Source organism: Ochlerotatus camptorhynchus, unplaced genomic scaffold (genome assembly GCF_037179485.1).
Source record: "Ochlerotatus camptorhynchus isolate MF236.1 unplaced genomic scaffold, CSIRO-AGI_Acam_v1.1 ptg000302l, whole genome shotgun sequence".
NCBI lineage: Eukaryota > Metazoa > Arthropoda > Insecta > Diptera > Culicidae > Ochlerotatus > Ochlerotatus camptorhynchus.
The window spans coordinates 1,005,343-1,023,834 of NW_027040790.1; the positions used below are offsets into that span (position 1 = coordinate 1,005,343).

Genomic DNA, 18,492 nt, shown 5'->3' on the forward strand with positions numbered 1-18,492 from the left:
GAACACTTCAGGAAGACTGTAGGAAATTTCTAAAACCTCACTCAGTGCCGTAAGTGCCAGGGATGGGGTCACGGAACTAAAAATTGCTACATGCCAGCTAAATTCATGAATTGTGGTGATTCCTCTCACGCAAAGGACGACTGTCCTGTGAAGGAAGATCCTATGAAATTTAAATGTTCAAATTGTGGTGAAAACCACAAATCCAATTTTTGGGAATGTAAGACTCGCAAAGCGATCCTACAATCTCGTTCTAAGCGCCAGGTAGGAAACGCTCCACGTTTTCGACCAGGTACAAATTCCTCTGCTGTTAACAACGGTCAGCGAGGAACAAATTCTACATTCGTACCTGTAGGTACAAATATCACTTCTGCTTCAAATTTTTCATCTGTACCTACTCCCCTCGCTGCTAACAATGTTCAGCAAGTTAATGGAGCTACCTATGCTGCTATTGTAGCGGGTAGAAATCAAAATACTAACCAAAGTAATTCTAACGGAAATTTTGACAATTTTGACTTAGGAACCATTACTGCCCCTAATTGACATTATTTCTGAAATGCTTAAATCTAACTCCATGTTTGATGCTATTCAAACTGGAGTAAAATTTGCTAATAATATTCAGTTATGGATTTTAAAGCATTAAATATTGTAAATTGGAATGCTCGATCTCTTAAAGATAATGAAGACGAGCTATTTGACTTTTTGAGAGTTCATAACGTTCATATTGCCGTTATAACTGAAACGTTCCTTAAACCTGACCATAAGGTTAAGAAGGACGCAAATTATTTGATTTATAGAAATGATCGTCTTGATGGACCCTGTGGTGGCGTTGCCATCATTGTTCATAGACGAATCAAACATAAAATTCTTTCTTCATTTGAAACCAAAGTTTTTGAAACTTTGGGAGTTTCTGTAGAAACAAAATTTGTACAACTGGAATTTTCTCAAGGGTGACCTCCAGAAACTTACCCGTCATAGGTCTAAATTCTTCATTATTGGTGATTTTAATGCAAAACACCGCTCATGGTATAATACTGAAAGCAATTCCAATGGTAATATTCTGTTTGATGATTGTTCTGCAGGTTATTACACTATTCAATATCCAAACAGCCCAACATGCTTTTCTTCTGCAAGAAATCCCTCTACTATTGATTTGGTCTTAACTGATTCATGTCAACTTTGTAGCCAATTGGTTACCCATGCTGACTTCGTTTCTGATCACCTTCCAGTAACTTTTGAAATTTCCCAAGAAATAATTTGTAATCCCAACAGCCCCCCTACTTTCAATTACCATAGAGCTGATTGGGAGCAGTATCGAACATTTATGGAATATAACACGCGATCCTGCCATGAAAGTTATCCGGCGGGATTTGCAAAAACAAATTAAAAGGCGATTCTCTGCCCTGAGGAACAAAACTTTTGAAAATAATGTTTCTAAATTAGACCCGAGTTCCAAACCCTTTTGGAAACTCACCAAAATTTTGAAAAAAACCCCAAAAGCCAATTCCAGCGCATAAAGAAGGTGGAAAAATTTTGATCACAAATTTGGAAAAAAAAGCTCAGAAACTTGCTAACTCTCGAATTGTTCCCATAATTTCAGTTTGGGTCTTACTAGTCCTATTGAGAATCAGGTTGCTCGGGATTTTCGGAATATTTTCTCTCGGGAAAATATTTTTGATGATTCCTGGGGGACTGATTTGGACGAAGTAAGGTCTATAACTAAAAAGTTTCAAAATATGAAAGCTCCAGGTGATGATGGAATTTTCAATATCCTCATCAAAAAACTCCCAGAGAGTACATTGTCTTTCTTGGTAAAATTATTTAACATATGTTTCCATTTGGCATACTTTCCTGATAAATGGAAAAATGCAAAAGTTGTTCCAATTTTGAAGCCGGATAAAAATCCAGCTGAAGCTTATAGCTACCGCCCAATAAGTTTGCTTTCTTCAATAAGTAAACTTTTTGAAAAGATAATTTTGAATAGAATGATGCTTCACATCAATACGAACTCGATTTTTGCAGATGAGCAGTTTGGATTTCGCCATGGGCATTCAACTACTCATCAACTCTTAAGAGTCACAAATTTAATTCGTTCAAACAAATCTGAAGGCCACTCAACTGGAGTTGCTCTTCTAGACATAGAAAAAGCATTCGACAGTGTTTGGCATGAAGGTTTGATTGCTAAATTGAAAAAAGTTTAATTTTACACTTTATAGGGGAATTTACGTATTCTCGTCAATCTAAGCAGCGTCTGCATTTCTACTAGCATTTTCTCAGCGTCACGCACATATATGATGTATCTGTTTGTTTACATTCATCTGCTGCTTGCTTCTCTATCCATTCCAATCGACAGAATTTTTCAAAACGTTTTGAGAGCGTTTTTACAACGCTCCAAACTTCTCAGGTGAGTGTGACTATTGTCGGCAGCCTCTTTTTCTTCGGCAACCTTCCCATTAGAACTGCGTGTTAACCAGCTGTTCTATTATCGGCAACTCGAAATCAACCCCATTTTGTAGTGCGCATGCTTTATTTGAAGAAAAATGTAGCATTACTGAATTGCTCGATCGTTCAAATATAATCAGATTGAAGCTGAAAGGCTAAACAATCGTTTGGACACATTCAGGGAAGTGCGTTGATGGGAAAACATAGTGAAATTAACGCTTAAATTTTGGTTGCCGAAAACAGTCAATGGGTGCCGAAGCCAACATTTACCCTATTATGAAATTAGTTCAAAATTATTTAACTGACAGAACTCTTCAGGTAAATTATCAAAATTCCAAATCTAATCGACTACCTGTTAGGGCAGAAGTTCCTAAGGGAAGCATTCTTGGGCCTACATTGTATAACATTTTCACTTCGGACCTCCCTGATTTTCCTCAGGGTTGCCACAAATCTTTGTTCGCTGATGGCACAGGCATTTCCGCTAAAGGAAGAAGTCTTCGTGTTATTTGCAGCAGACTGCAGAAAAGTTTAGATATTTTCTCTTCTTATTTACAAAAATGGAAGATTTCTGCCAACGCTTTCAAAACTCAACTTATAATATTTCCACATAAGCCTAGAGCTTCGCTTTTGAAACCTAGTAGTAGTCACATAGTCACTATGAACGGAGTTCCAATTTCCTGGTCAAACCAAGTGAAATATCTTGGATTAATACTTGACCAAAAATTAACTTTTAAAGATCACATTGAGGGCATTCAAGCCAAATGTAACAAATATATAAAATGTTTGTATCCTCTTATAAACAGGAAATCCAAACTTTGCCTGACGAATAAACTTCTAATATTTAAACAAATTTTTAGACCGGCCATGCTCTACGCTGTGCCAATAGGGTCTAGTTGTTGCACTACCCGGAAAAAAGCACTTCAAAGGATTCAAAACAAAGTTCTGAAAATGATTTTGAAGTTGCCTCCGTGGTACAGTACTACCGAAGTACATAGAATTTCGAATGTTGAGACTTTAGAACAAATGTCCAACAAAATAATTAATAATTTCAGGCAAAAATCGTTGCAATCCTCAATTATTAGTATAAATTAGATAAGATTTAGTTTTAGTTTTTAGTTTTAAGATATCAATTGTTATACTGACATGCAGGTTTAAAAAAAACCTGTTTAAAATACTGAATTGCCAAGACAGGAATAATGTATAAACACTTAGATATATATCATAACAATTAAGGCTGGTAAGTTACTGTAGTAACTGGAGCACCTAGGTTAAAATGAAATGTAATTTATTTTGAATTTGAAACAAATAAAGAGTTAAAAAAAAATAAAAACATAAACTAGGTTGATTTCAAACGTATTCTATGTTTGAATTCATTGATAATAATGTTTAAAACATAAATAGTGTAACGTTTATTTTAAAAATATTCGTGTTGAAAATAAACGTGAATATTTTTGATTTATTTGAAAACTATATGCGATCCAAAATTAATATGTTTATTTTAAACATGCTTTTCATGTTTAAAATAAACAAACATATTTTGAAATTATTTTAGCATTTGAATGCTGAATAAATCAAAATAAAATGGATAGCAAATAAATGGAAATTTCTGCTATTATGGAAAGTCTGTGGATGTTTGGATCCGGGGGGCCGTCGGGGTGGGTGTCCGATCCGATCCAGTTCAGTAAAACCGGTGAAACATTGTGATATTAGCGTCATTTTTCGTTTCTGACGCTGGTCCTCATACCGGCCTCTTTCTAAGTTTAGTGTTCGGGGATGATCTGTTTTTCTTTCGACGTCGGGTGGGGGTGAGGATGATATGGGGATCGGCATCAGAAATGACGGATTGTCGTTAATATTGTGATGTTCCACCCGTTTTGTCGAGCTTGGAACACTTGCTTGCGTTGGTTTCCGGACCCTCTACTTTAGTTTCACCGCTTGCAGGCCGTTTTCGGTTAAGTTTGCCGAATGTAAACAAGAAGGAAAAAAGGACACGCTAAAAATTGATACCCAGATGATGTATTGTTGAAATAAACATGCTTTTGAATTTAATTTAAACATACATATTTTTGTTGAAAACATGTTTTTAATTTACTTTGAACTATTCATATATATTACATATATATTTTTAACTTAAGATTTTTACTCTATGTGAATCACTGATATCATGAAAAAATTAACAATTTTTTTCAGATGTTTTTTTCTACATTTTTAAATCGTTTTTTTTTTTTGGTTTTAGAGGTTCACATAGAACAAAAATCTTTTCTGAATAAGGTCCAATTGATAAAAGTAAGTTTTGTCAATTTTTCAGGTCTCTAGAACGCCCGCCAATTACCAATCCCCACCGGGGGCGACATCTTTCCTATGTGACCCCAAGGAACCACAGAGGTCACACACCAATGAAAAAAAAATCTCAAATGTAGAGGAAGATTTAAGCAATTTAATGCAAAAAAAACCCCAAACGTTTGCGTTGTTTCATTTGCTCACAAAAAAAAATTCCGAAAATCGTCGAGTTTTTGACGTGTTACTTGTATTTCCCCCCTTAAAGTGTATTTATTAATTCATTATCTTTTCTCTTTGGTTTGTTTTCCGTCGATCTTGTTTTCCGTGCTGAGCACCAATACTACCGACGCCAGGAAGGCAGCTCCCACACCTGGACCCTACCTATCGACCCATCAACTCATGAACCGGGGACCAACGGATTTACTTCCCTTCCGAAGGAAGGCGTGATCAGAGATGTTATGCCTCAGAACATCCCGGCGGCGCCGACTGGGATTGAACCCAGGCCTGCTGGGGTGAGAGGTAATCACGCTTACCACTACACCACCGGCACCGCTTTAATTCATTATGAAATGTATTTTTATTGCACTAAGTATTTTCGATGTATTTTTGAGTATTTTAGTTTCAACGTGTACACATTTACGTTTTTTTTGTGTATTTTCCGAAGTACACTGAAGTCTTTTTTTACACGGTTTTTTTTTTACGCGGTTTTTTTTACACGGTTTTTTTTTACGACGATTTTCGAAATAACGCAGTTTTTTTTAAAAGGTTTTTTGAAATAACGCGGTTTTTTTTTACACGGTTTTTTGAAATAACGCGGTTAAAGAGCCAAAACATTGTAAGTGTTTTCTGAGGAATGGACTTAGCCAAAAAAACAAACTTGGAAGTGTACTTCGAGTGGATTCACCGGACAACATGAGTACATACATATTTTCGGAACGGGAACGACGTGTAGAGGCCGGAAATCGATGATTCATGCCATTTTGGAATCCAAGATGGCGGCTTCCGGTTTTGTGAAAAACTGTCAAATAGCCAACAATATGGATATTTTTGGAACCGAGATGACATGCAGAGGCCGGAAATCGATGATTCATGCCATTTTGGAATCCAAAATGGCGGTTTCCGGTTATGTGAAAAACTGTCAAATAGCCAACAATATGGATATTTTTGGAACCGAGATGACATGCAGAGGCCGGAAATCGATGATTCATGCCATTTTGGAATCCAAGATGGCGGCTTCCAGTTTTGTGAAAAACTGTCAAATAGCCAATAATATGGATATTTTTGGAACGGGAACGACGCGTAGAGGCCGGAAATCGATGATTCATGCCATTTTGGAATCCAAGATGGCGGCTTCCGGTTTTGTGAAAAACTGTCAAATAGCCAACAATATGGATATTTTCGGAACGGGAACGACGCGTAGAGGCCGGAAATCGATGATTCATGCCATTTTGGAATCATAGATGGCGGCTTCCGGTTTGTGAATGTTTCAAAAAAATGTTATGCAACAAATTTTAATAAACTTTTTTTTTCGATAATCTGTAATTAATCTTCTTACATTTACAAGAACTTCATAAATTCAATGTTGAACAACATGTGATACCAGTGACTTGGTTGTGGAATGCATGTAGCACTAGAGGTTATACAGGTACAAGTGGTAATGGCCTGCCGAGATTTGCTCAGCCGAGCTCGGTAGAAAAAAAACTTAGTGTGTGGATAGTACTTAACATAACAGAAACTGGGGTTGAAGTTGTCGCTGACCGAATAGTCAAAGTCATGAAACACAGTGAACGAAGAATCCTTGTCACTGAAATCGATGTTTAGCCAATAAGACATCATGGACACTGCCACTGCCAAAGTAACTCTAGTCGGAAACCTGACAGACTTAAATCTTATTTACATAACTAAGACTTATCGATACTTAATACAAGCAAATGATGAAATTAAAGCATACCCCGTCAGTCAATGCTAACCAGTATATTATTGCGGTAATGCTCTTCGACAGAGGAACCATGCCATTAGTGCGAAGCATTTTTAGTCCACTGCACAGTGGTCCAGAATGCAGATTTAGGTGTAATGATATGTTTTGAGCCTGAAATTGGAACTTTAGACTAAAAGTCTTTTCTACAAAGTTGTTTCTTAAAGTTAGGCCCTTATTTTTATGACAATGAATTCTAGGGTGGTTCTTATTATCATTAAAATCAAAAATATAACTTTTTTGTTTGAATAAATTAAGGTATACATTCTTGGGCAAAGTTATAGCTGAGCTAATTTCAAGCAACTTTGTTGAAAATAACTTTTTTGTATCTCTTAAATTGGCCGATTTACAGCTATTTTCTTGAATTGAGTTAGGGTGGCTCTTAAAAATACAGTTTTTTTGCTAGATTTATCTTATTTCGAATTTCTCAGCAAAGATGTGTTCAGATAACTTTTAGATCTTAAAAAAGCGCAAATTTTTACTGCACAAAGCTTGTCAATATCTTTCGCCGATCAAGAGTTATTGACGTTTTTATACTAAAAGTATGCACTTTTCAAATGTTAATATCTCTGTTTGGCGCAAACAAAAAAAAGTTTTTTTGCAGCATTTGAAAGAGCGTATGTTATTCTCAATAATATGAAAAAATTGGAGGTATGTTATTTTTTAAACTCGTATAAAATCAATTTGAATTTATTCATATTTTTTACTATATTTGAGTATATCTTTTTTATTAGAAGAAATACAGGCAACAAATTCAGCTATAAAACATTCGTCTTAAAGAGTTTCAAAAGTCTCTAGAAGATGACTTTCATGATAAATTTCAAATAAAAAAGATGGATTTCATAGGACCACTCTAATGACAAATTTATATAAAATGTGCTAATACATTTATTTCAATATTTGAACATTTAGTGTCTTGGAAGAAGTTTTTGTTCTTAAAAATTCCCTTCTTTTGGTGTTTGCAAACGTCAGGGTGGTCCTCAAATTAGGGAATTTTTAAAACTAACTTTTTTGTTTTACAAAATATAAACATGTGTTGTTCAAAAAAGTTGTAGTTAAGTTACTTGCAAGCAACTTAATCGAAAAAAAAAAATTTTCTATCTCTTAACGTTCTCATTTTAGAGTGATTTTTCGGAGTTGACTTAGGGTGTTCCTGGAAAAAAATAGTTTTTTAGCAATTACTTTTTTATTTGAAAATTCTCATGAAAATTATATTCTAGAGACTTTTAAAACTCTTTAAGACAAATGTTTTATAGCTGAGTTTGTTGCCTGTATCTCTTCTAATAAAAAAGATATACTCAAATATAGTAAAAAATATGTATAAATTCAAATTGATTTTATACGAGTTTAAAAAATAACATACCTTTATTTTTTCATATTATTGAGAATAACATACGCCCTTTCAAATGCTGCAAAAAAACTTTTTTTTTGTTTGCCCCAACCAGAGATATGAACATTTGAAAAGTGCATATTTTTAGTATACAAACGTCAATAACTCTTGATCGGTGAAAGATATTGACAAGTTTTCTGCATTAAAAATTTGCGCCTTTTTAAGATCTAAAAGTTATCTCAAGACTCCTTTGCTGAGAAATTCGAAATAAGATAAATAGAGCAAAAAAACTGTTTTTTTAAGAGCCACCCTAACTCAATTCAAGAAAATAGCTCTAAATCGGCCAATTTAAGAGATACAAAAAAGTTATTTCCAACAAAATTAGCTCAGCTATAACTTTGCCGAAGAATGTATACCTTAATTTATTCAAACAAAAAAGTTAGATTTTTGATTTGATTGATAATAAGAACCACCCTAGAATTCATTGCCATAAAAATGAGGGCCTAACTATAAGGAACAACTTTGTAGAAGAGACTTTTAGTCTAAAGTTTCAATTTCAGGCTCAAAACATATCATTCCACCTAAATCTGCACTCTGTACCACTGTGCACTGATACCAGCGCTCATTTCTGAAAAAAAAACTTATAATTTATTCATTGCTTGCAAAAAGAATAGATGAATCAGGGCACATGTATCAGTATAAATCAAATTATAAAACTCTATAGTGTGAAAAAAATCAACAAATTGAAAAATTTACTCGGAGTCGTATGTTTGCGAAAAGAATTATTTCGCGAAGTTCTCTTTGGCGCAATTCCGATTTGCAGAATCCTATTTTGCGGTATAAGGATAAAATTTCTGCAAGATAGGACATTACGCGAAATGGGATATTCTGCCAAATAATATTCCGCTTGATGAAATAGGTTACCCCGTAAATCGCTATTGAAATGCCACTGCCGTCAAACTATAGGGCGCCTCGATTATGTTGAGCCGACTCTTTCAATTAGTAATGGATGAAATGGTTTTGCAGAACATACATGTATACCACATTTTTTTTTGACCATGTCAAACAGTGGAATTTAAATTGAAGTTTAATTTAAAGGGTCTGCTTCAGTACATACCGTGCACTGGTAGTGGCAGTGTCCATGATGTCTTATTGGCTAAACATCGATTTCAGTGACAAGGATTCTTCGTTCACTGTGTTTCATAACTTTGACTATTCGGTCAGCGACAACTTCAACCCCAGTTCCTGTTATGTTAAGTACTATCCACACAATTAGTTTTTTTTCTACCGAACTCGGCTGAGCAAATCTCGGCAGGCCATTACCACTTGTACCTGTACAACCTCTAGTGCTACATGCATTCCACAACCAAGTCACTGGTATCACATGTTGTTCAACATTGAATTTATGAAGTTCTTGTAAATGTAAGAAGATTAATTACAGATCATCGAAAAAAAAATTAATTAAAATTTGTTGCATAGCATTTTTTTGAAACATTCACAAACCGGAAGCCACCATTTTGGATTCCAAAATTGCGTGAATCATCGATTTCCGGCCTCTACACGTCGTTCCCGTTCCGAAAATATCCATATCGTTGGCTATTTGACAGTTTTTCACAAAACCGGAAGCCGCCATCTTGGATTCCAAAATGGCATGAATCATCGATTTCCGACCTCTGCATGTCGTCTCGGTTCCGAAAATATCCATATCGTTGGCTATTTGACAGATTTTCACAAAACCGGAAGCCGCCATCTTGGATTTCAAAATGGCATGAATGATCGATTTCCGGCCTCTGCATGTCGTCTCGGTTCCGAAAATATCCATATCGTTGGCTATTTGACAGTTTTTCACAAAACCGGAAGCCGCCATCTTGGATTCCAAAATGGCATGAATCATCGATTTCCGGCCTCTACGCGTCGTTCCCGTTCCGAAAATATCCATATTGTTGGCTATTTGACAGTTTTTCACAAAACCGGAAGCCGCCATCTTGGATTCCAAAATGGCATGAATCATCGATTTCCGACCTCTGCATGTCGTCTCGGTTCCGAAAATATCCATATCGTTGGCTATTTGACAGTTTTTCACAATACCGGAAGCCGCCATCTTTGATTCCAAAATGGCATGAATCATCGATTTCCGGCCTCTACGCGTCGTTCCCGTTCCGAAAATATCCATATTGTTGGCTATTTGACAGTTTTTCACAAAACCGGAAGCCGCCATCTTGGATTCCAAAATGGCATGAATCATCGATTTCCGGCCTCTACACGTCTAGATTATACCATGCAAGAGTGGAAATGGCTGAATTCCAACACAAACCTGGTTCATTGTCTGGCTTTGTGGAAGCCAGCTGCTTTCAAGATGGTTAGGATTTACAAATGAGAGAAAATTCCGTAATGGTGTGATCAAAGCATTCGGAAAGTCTTTACCTTCAGAAGAACTTTATCATGAACGAATATGTTCTAGGTGATCATGACTTACAAGTACCGAATAAAATTCCATGCACACTGCTCAGTTTTTTTGTTATGATGAATTTTGAAATAACACGGGTTTATCACACGGTTTTGTGAAACACATGGTCTTTTTTTACACGATTTTTTTAAACAACGCGGTTTTTTTTACACGGTTTTTTGAAACAACACGGTTTTTTTTTTACACGGTTTTTTTTTTACGCGGTACGTATCCCCCGTGTAAAAAAAGACTTGAGTGTATGTATTTACAATTCAGCTGATTTATGAAGTTGATCACCCCGAGTGTCTAGACAATAAATGATTGCTACAGAACAGCTTTTACAGCTTAATATTACTGTACACAGTTAAAAACAATATTAAGCAGGACTGGTGAAGAAAACGGCTCTAGAACACATATATGTACTCACGTTGGTTCTGGCAACGCTGCTCTGAGTATACAACATAACGCCTTCCGCGCGTAACTGCGTTACTACAGCTGATTGATTACGTATTTATTTTTCTTTGTCTGTTTTGCTCTGCCAGTTTTATTTTGATTTTGTCCAGGAACGGACAGGAACATAAAGAACTTAAATAAATTAGTTCCCCTGTGAAAGGAATTTTCTTTGTTACAAGAATATTAGATTGAATTAAATCGCAATTCAAGCCGGCAACTGCTTGTAAGGTTTTCTGTTTATCTCTAGTGGGAAAGAAAAACCGAAGAACCTAAAGATGGCACATGAATTGGAGGACGAAAGTTACGTGATTCAGATCCGTGCCAAACTCAACCAGCAAAAAGTAAAACTCTGGGAACTTCCGTATTACAATTCCACCACCCAAGAATGCACTGAGTCAGAGCTTGAGGTAAGTTTTAGGATAAAAATGTTTCAAATAAACCTATACGTTTAGCATTATCGGTTTCGTCTTTTTTTTTAGAAACTGGCTATTGTATTCCATGAGCAGCTACAAATTTCGGTCAAAGATTGTTTAAACGCAATCAGAAAGCTGCAACAGAATGCATTGGACAAGCTTAAGAGCAAGGATGAATTCTCGAAGACTGGTATCGCCACGTTCAAGATACGAACTCCCATGCAAGGGGCAGCTAATCGGCACTTTGACGTGAAAGTCAAGACCACCGCAAAAGCTCAGGAACTGGCTGAAATCGTCGCAGGAAAACTGGAAACTGAAGCGCTCAGGTAATGAGGTCCAACCCATTCTTGGTGGAAAAGGTGATACGGTCTGGAAGCCTTTGATCCGATGCCATTTCGCATTTTCTGGAGTATAATTATCAGGTATCAGAAAACATACAAAACAAAACTGCTTCCCCATATTTGCTATGACGCAGCAAATATGGAGAAGTAAAGTTTATTCTTGAAATAGCAATAGTGTCCTAGATTTACTCCCTAGAAAATTTGAAGTGGCAGTGCAAGTCAGCCATCCTGCCGGTGGTTTGTGGACGCTGTATCGTTCTATAATGTGAGCTATATGGCGATAGGTTTCCTTTAAAAAAAATTTGGCTAAATAAATTCAAGCAAAAAAAAAATAAAAATTCAAATTTGGATTAACGCCATGAATGGGTACCTATGTGTTCTGCTATCGAATAACATTGTTCCAAATATTAAATTTGCATAGAATTAAATTGGTATGTGCCGGGAAAGTTTTGAACCATCTTCAAACGCTTGCCGAGCAAAACGTTTCCAATGGAGCGACTGTGATGGCTCTGGTTATGATACAGAGTGCCGATGCTGCTCAGAAGGAGAATAGTTTATTCGATCGTGTCCACAAAATTCGAAGCGACGCTGAGCTGCTTATCAATGATAATGATCAGTCGAATTTTCTCAGCGTGAGTTTGAACTTGGAAATCAATTATTTTTTTGTTCTGGTAAAATCAATTGCTTGTTACTTTAGCTAGAGGATCAAGATGGAAACGCCATACATCTTCCCAAAGCTGAAAAAACTGCCTTGCTAATGGCTTTAACCCTTTATGAGAAGGGAAAGGTGGCGCTAAGGAAGGAAAACTTTGAAGAAGCACTCCTACTGTTCCTAGAGGCGGACACAGATTTTCGAAGCTGTAACTCCCAGCTTTTGACAATGGTCGATAACTATGCACTGCTTAATTTAGATATTGTTTGGTGTTACCTTTGCCTTAAGGTACGATTCTTTATAGTATTGTTTAAACATACTTCAATGAAATCTTTTCTAGAATATTAACCAACTTCCGGATGCGGAACAGAGACTCCGTGTGTGTGAGGAGAAATTCCGACAAAGCTACGGTGAAAACATGCGTCGCGTCACGGCCATTAAAGGAACTCAACAGTGCAGTGAGAAAGCTTTACTATTGAGACTGCACTTGCTCAAAGCGATCCTGTACTTCCACCAAAATAAACGAGAGGAAGCAAAGATTATGTTTCAAGTGGTAGAAACCGAACTTCAATCTCTAAAAGTTGATGACGCGTCGCTGACTACGCTGTTGGAGTTTGGCTTTGATTTATCCGAATCCAGGATTGCTCTTAGAGCGAGTACCAACAACGTAGAAGCCGCTGTAGATTTCATCAACAATCGAAGGGAAGTTGTAGCTGCTAATGAAAAAAAGTCAAAACGAGAGAATAATCTCTACAAGAAGATCGGTTATGAGCAGGCTGACGAAATCCGCATAAATGTTGATCTGGTTGATCAACTAACCGAAATGGGCTACTCGGAAGGCTTGGCTGCTACAGCGTTGAAAAGGTCAAACAATGATATCCTGAATGCTTTGAACGATCTTCAAAATAACACAGATCTTCTTAAGCGTGAACTAATGAGTAACATGACGCCTTCGCAAGATCTCATCAGCAAACTCACCGATTTAGGATTTCATAAGGAAGCAGCATCAACAGCACTTCGTCAAACTATCAACAACTTTGAAGATGCTGTAGAATTCCTCATCACTGCGCGAAAGAACAATGAGTACGACAAACTGCTAACAGATCTAGAATGCTTGAATGCGGAGTCATCACCATCTGGGGAAAGTACAAATACTCATACTTCTGCCGCATCACTAGTAACTGAACAGGCAGGCCCATCGCGCAAGAAAGCCAAAAATGATAGTAACAGTGCAAAGAAGGAGATGATGGATATTCTCTACAATAGCTTTTCCAAGGACATGGATACCAACAATAATAATTATTTGGATCTGCCCTTGATCGAAGAAGCAACCATCTTGGACGAGTACAAAAAGTTGCTGAATATGAAGTAGAATAATGCCCCATCGTGTGCAATTTTTTTTTAAATATTTTTTTATACTTTATAATTTCCGTCCTGTAATATGTTTATCTACATTGAGTTCATATGAATATTCATTATAAATATAAACAAAATGCATGTGGAAACAAATTGTTCCTGTTTATTTATGGATGTAGGGTAGAGAACTACTTCGGCCTAATCGCCCATTTTGGGCCTATCGAGTAGAATACTTCAAATAAATCCATGATTTCAGAGTTAACCAGTCATTAATGCGTTTGGTACGATACTATAGATAAGCTACGGAACGAGGTCAATGAGAACGCGTGATATGAAGGATTGCACCCATTATTCCCAAAAACAAAAGAAGCGCTCCGACCGAATCAATTTTTATCTTCATCCGATAGGCCAAAGTGAATTCATTGGCGTTTCAATGTGTTAGGCCGAGTTTAGAATCCGTAGGCCGAGTTTGGCGTCAAAAAGCAGTGTTTGACTTTTGACAATATCTCAACGATTAGGTTCTCTTTATCAAATCTTACGATACGTACGGAAAGGCAAATAAATTTGGAAGGCATCAGTAATAATATCATTCCTTTTGGTGCTAAACTGCGGTAGATTAAGAAAGACTAAGTGCGGGTTGTGCTTAGTAGGCCGAAAATGGGGTAGTTAACCCTACCTATATAGTAGTTTGAAAGATGTGAATGCATGCTCATTGCATTTATAATAAAAATAGATTATTCTTCCAGAAGAGAACGAGAGCTAAGCCAAACAGATGAGCACGTTTCTTCGGGACCTTCTGGTCTTAGAGTTACCTTTATGATACTACTACACGAAATTCCAAGATCGATCGCACTAGAGAACAATATAGAGCTGTCAGGTAGGTAGGATCCCGAAACTCATCAGAGATCTCGAAGATGAATCCGAGTTCTGGATCAAAACGATCATCGCTTCGGCATGGGACAAGGAATGGGCTAATACCTGAGACCCTTTCTTACGCAAAATAAAAGGAGATACGAAATGCTGGTCCGACACCAAAATCTGGAAGGACCAGAGAGTACTGTCCAGATTACGCTGCGGCTACACCAGATTCTCTCACGATCTCGGATCCCGTGATGGATTCCACAAACAATGTGTGGGGTGCTCAACCAAAATGTCAGTTGAGCATCTCATAATAAATTGCCCTGCACATCAAAACCTCCGAGACCAATATGGTATTGGTCTCAGCATCAGAGACGCATTATCCAATGACCCATAAAGGGAAAGATTATTTATCGACTTCCTTAAAGACACAGGCTATTATCAATCTACGTAGAACCCCGCAACGAACAATGACACGACAACGGACGAACGACGGCACTTGGACAACACCAGCTCTCTAAATGACATTTCAAACGGAAGAACGACGACAACCCTGCAGGCTACGGACATTGGCTCTCTCTCTCGGAAATTAACCACAACTCCCGTTCACCTTCCTTACTGTTACAACAATCGACACAGAACTCTGAGATCCTTAAACTCTGTAGCAAACACTATGTAATTTATTGATTTTCTCTCTCCGGGACCCCCTCAGGAGCCCCTTCCCTTCAAAGAGACGAACCAGCTAAAGGCTGAAAGTCTCTATAATAAAGCAAAAAAAAAATGAATCCGAGTTGTCTGTTAGCTTTGGGTTTGATATTCATGTAATGTCTCTTAAATGTCAAAGCAGAATCAAGTGTAATTCCTAGATCACGATCCTAGAGCACCACTCTTCGAAACTATCGATCAGGTGCTGCAACCGCAAGCAACCAGTGAAGCATCGCACAACCACGTACATCTTGACATTGTCAGCATTGAATGACTAGCCAATCAAACCGATTCCGTTAATAAATATCGAGAATAGCAGCGGTCCTAAATTGCTGCCTTGAGGAACGTCTGAGTTGTTTGAAAAATATTCCGATTGATCATAGCCGATTTTCACACAAAGCTCTCGATTGGTAAGATACGATTCAAACCAACAAGTGAATCCTTTGGAGAAACCTCGGGAGAAACGGAGCTTCTCGAGTTTGGCAAGTAGAATGGTATGATCAACCCGGTCGAAAGCAGCCTTGAGATCCGTGTATACGACGTCCACCTGTACTCTTGCCTCCATATTCCGTAGGCATAGGGAAATGAAAGGAGTGAGTTTTTTTTTATTTTTTTTTAGTAGCGAGTTCGTTGAGACCGAACTTTTGGGGTGAAAACGATGTTGGTCAGGAGAAATGCAGTTTCTACAGCTGGCAAATAAAGTCGACAGTGAGCATGCATAAGGGCGAATACGCGATGATCGATTCTCTTAATCGATTTTCTCTTTGCATTGCTACAGCTAAGCGAAACAATTTTCTAGAATTTGTTCAATGCAGAGTAGTAACAGGTTGTATTGGTTATCAAAAGCAACAGCAAACGCACCGAGAAACGTTAAATCTAGCGAGTTATTAACAAAAGAGAAAATCGACGAAGAGAATCGATCATCGCGTATAGGCCCTTATGCATGCTCACTGTCGAAGTGTCGTTGATGATTATCTCGAATACTTTCGAGCAGGCACAAAGAGGAGTAATTCCTCGGTAATTCTCCACATATCGCTTGTCTCCTTTCTTGAAAATCGGGAACATGAACAAAGATTCCCAACGAGAAGGAAATACACCTAGTTGTAATGAAATATTGAACAGCTTTGAAGGCGGTTAGGAAAGCTCTGTTGAGCATCTTTTGAGTACCTATGCACGATGGAATGAATTGTTTCGCAACTTTTCGAGCTCGTTATTATGAAACCGTTGATTGCTCGTCGTCAGCAGTATCTGAGTGCTGATCAACATGGGTTCATCGCCATACAACCGCCAATCCGCTGTATTTCACATGATACCTGCATAACCCATAGTATGACTGTCCGGGTCGCCAACTAATAATTGCCACTGGAGATTGCAGATCAGCAAGCTTTAGCGCTACATTAGGTATACCGCAGTGGAGCCACCTGGGACCGTTCATTTTTCCGCTCCTCAACCACGAGCATCTGGTTATCGAAGGACCATAAATTTTTTTACGAATCCGGTCGACTCTAGACTGCTGACTGCAACTTTCTTCAAGGTCAGCAACACATGAAGTTAACACATCAATTGTTGGCAGTGGCGTCGCCCTAACCTCAATCTACCTGTTCAACAACTCTCAAAACGTAAACAAACAAAAATATATTGCTTTGAATCGATACAAATTAGTGAAATTAGAAGACCCTATGCATTTTGAGGCCGATTTGAATTTAAACATGGCTCTAAATAACGTTTTCAAAGTGGTTGAACAGGTAAAAAGTGAGGTTACGCGACGCCACTGATTGTTGGTACTTAAAATCAAATAGTATAAAAATAGTGAACCCAGCCAAATTCCCTGCCAATTATGCGTCCATTGGCAGTATCAGGCTTCCAAAAAGTACAGCCTCCTCGCGACAGTTGGTTTATACCTGAATTGACTGTTGCTTTGTGTGCTTTACTACCGCTTGCTACCGTACGTTCAGATCTGAATTCGAAGTGTATTGGTAACAGCGCACGCACGAACGAATGAAAGCTGTATTAGAACAGTCGCATCTATACCCGCTTTGCTAAAATCATCGTGCTTGGAACGTAGTGAACCGAATGGGCTGTATTTATGCATTTCTTTATGACCAGGTTCTCAATGTTTCTGTCGTCATAACAGCCTTCACAAACCGACGACATCCCTCAGCTTACCCAAGTGGCTGTCACGAAAAGGCTGTCACGAGACATTATATACAATTGATATACGGCAGTGGAGTATGGAAGAAACCCAGAAGAATGATCCCGAACAGATATGTCGGCCCGATGTCGGATCAATGTAAGGTCATTTTATGGTCGACGTCGGCCAAATGTCGGCTCGATGTCGGGTCAATTCTGTGTTTATGACAGGTCAATGTCGGGCCAACATCGGGTTGGGGTTTGGTAGAAGTCAGGTTGGTGTCGGGTAGGCTTATATTTTTCGCCGGAGACCGTGCGTTTAAAAAAAATATATCGGATGAAAATTTTGCAATAGGTAGCACGAACGTGATAGCAACCGAACGAGCTCCGGCGCCACACTGGTGGTGTAGTAGCAGTTTTACGACATACAAACAAAATTTCAAAGACAGCAGCAACGAATCGGCAGTTTGACGGACTGCTTGTTGTATGTACGAGGAAAGTTACGAATGACCATCCGAGGCTGTCATAGCCGAACGAACAAAATACATGACTAAGAACAAGCTGTCGTGAACAGCACAAGACGGCAACGTTGCATGTCGTATAAAAGCCTCACTGTGGGCTGTCGCTTATAGCTCAATCTCAAGGCTGTCGTAGGAAAAAGAAAGCGACAGCCGTTGGAATACTGTCATGAGGCGGTACTTTTGGTATGCCTGGGCAGTATACACCCCGAACATGGAACGTTCAGCTCCATGCTTAGTAGTAATGTAAGTCTTAGGTTACATTGAAAATTTAACGTTTTTCACACGATTACCGCGACATGTGTTCATATTTACAAGTGTTACAAGTCACCTCATTTGACGGTACTTATGGTTATATCGGGATTTTCTTTTAAAAAATTTGATGTTACTGGATATGGTATAGAATTTAATAGGAACAACATTTATTATACATGCCTAATAGAAAAAAAATAAACAATCTCAAAAACATATTTTTGCCGTCAAATGAAAGGGTCAATTCACTTTGTCAAGCACGAAGCACTCCGGAATTGGTGGAAGCTCCTGAGAGCACGATCAATTTATTCAAATTAATATTAAAATTACATAAGAGGATGTTT

General features: G+C 37.9%; 1 protein-coding gene across 1 annotated transcript; it reads left to right on the forward strand.

Annotated features, from left to right (window-relative positions):
- The first annotated feature begins 11,033 nt into the window (after positions 1-11,033).
- On the forward strand, positions 11,034-13,738 carry LOC135707048 (NEDD8 ultimate buster 1-like). Its single transcript, XM_065228770.1, has 5 exons — positions 11,034-11,330; positions 11,403-11,662; positions 12,099-12,309; positions 12,375-12,617; positions 12,670-13,738. Exons 1-5 carry the CDS (start codon positions 11,199-11,201, stop codon positions 13,699-13,701), a joined length of 1,878 nt encoding a protein of 625 aa, XP_065084842.1. The 5' UTR covers positions 11,034-11,198; the 3' UTR covers positions 13,702-13,738.
- Positions 13,739-18,492: the final 4,754 nt, after the last annotated feature.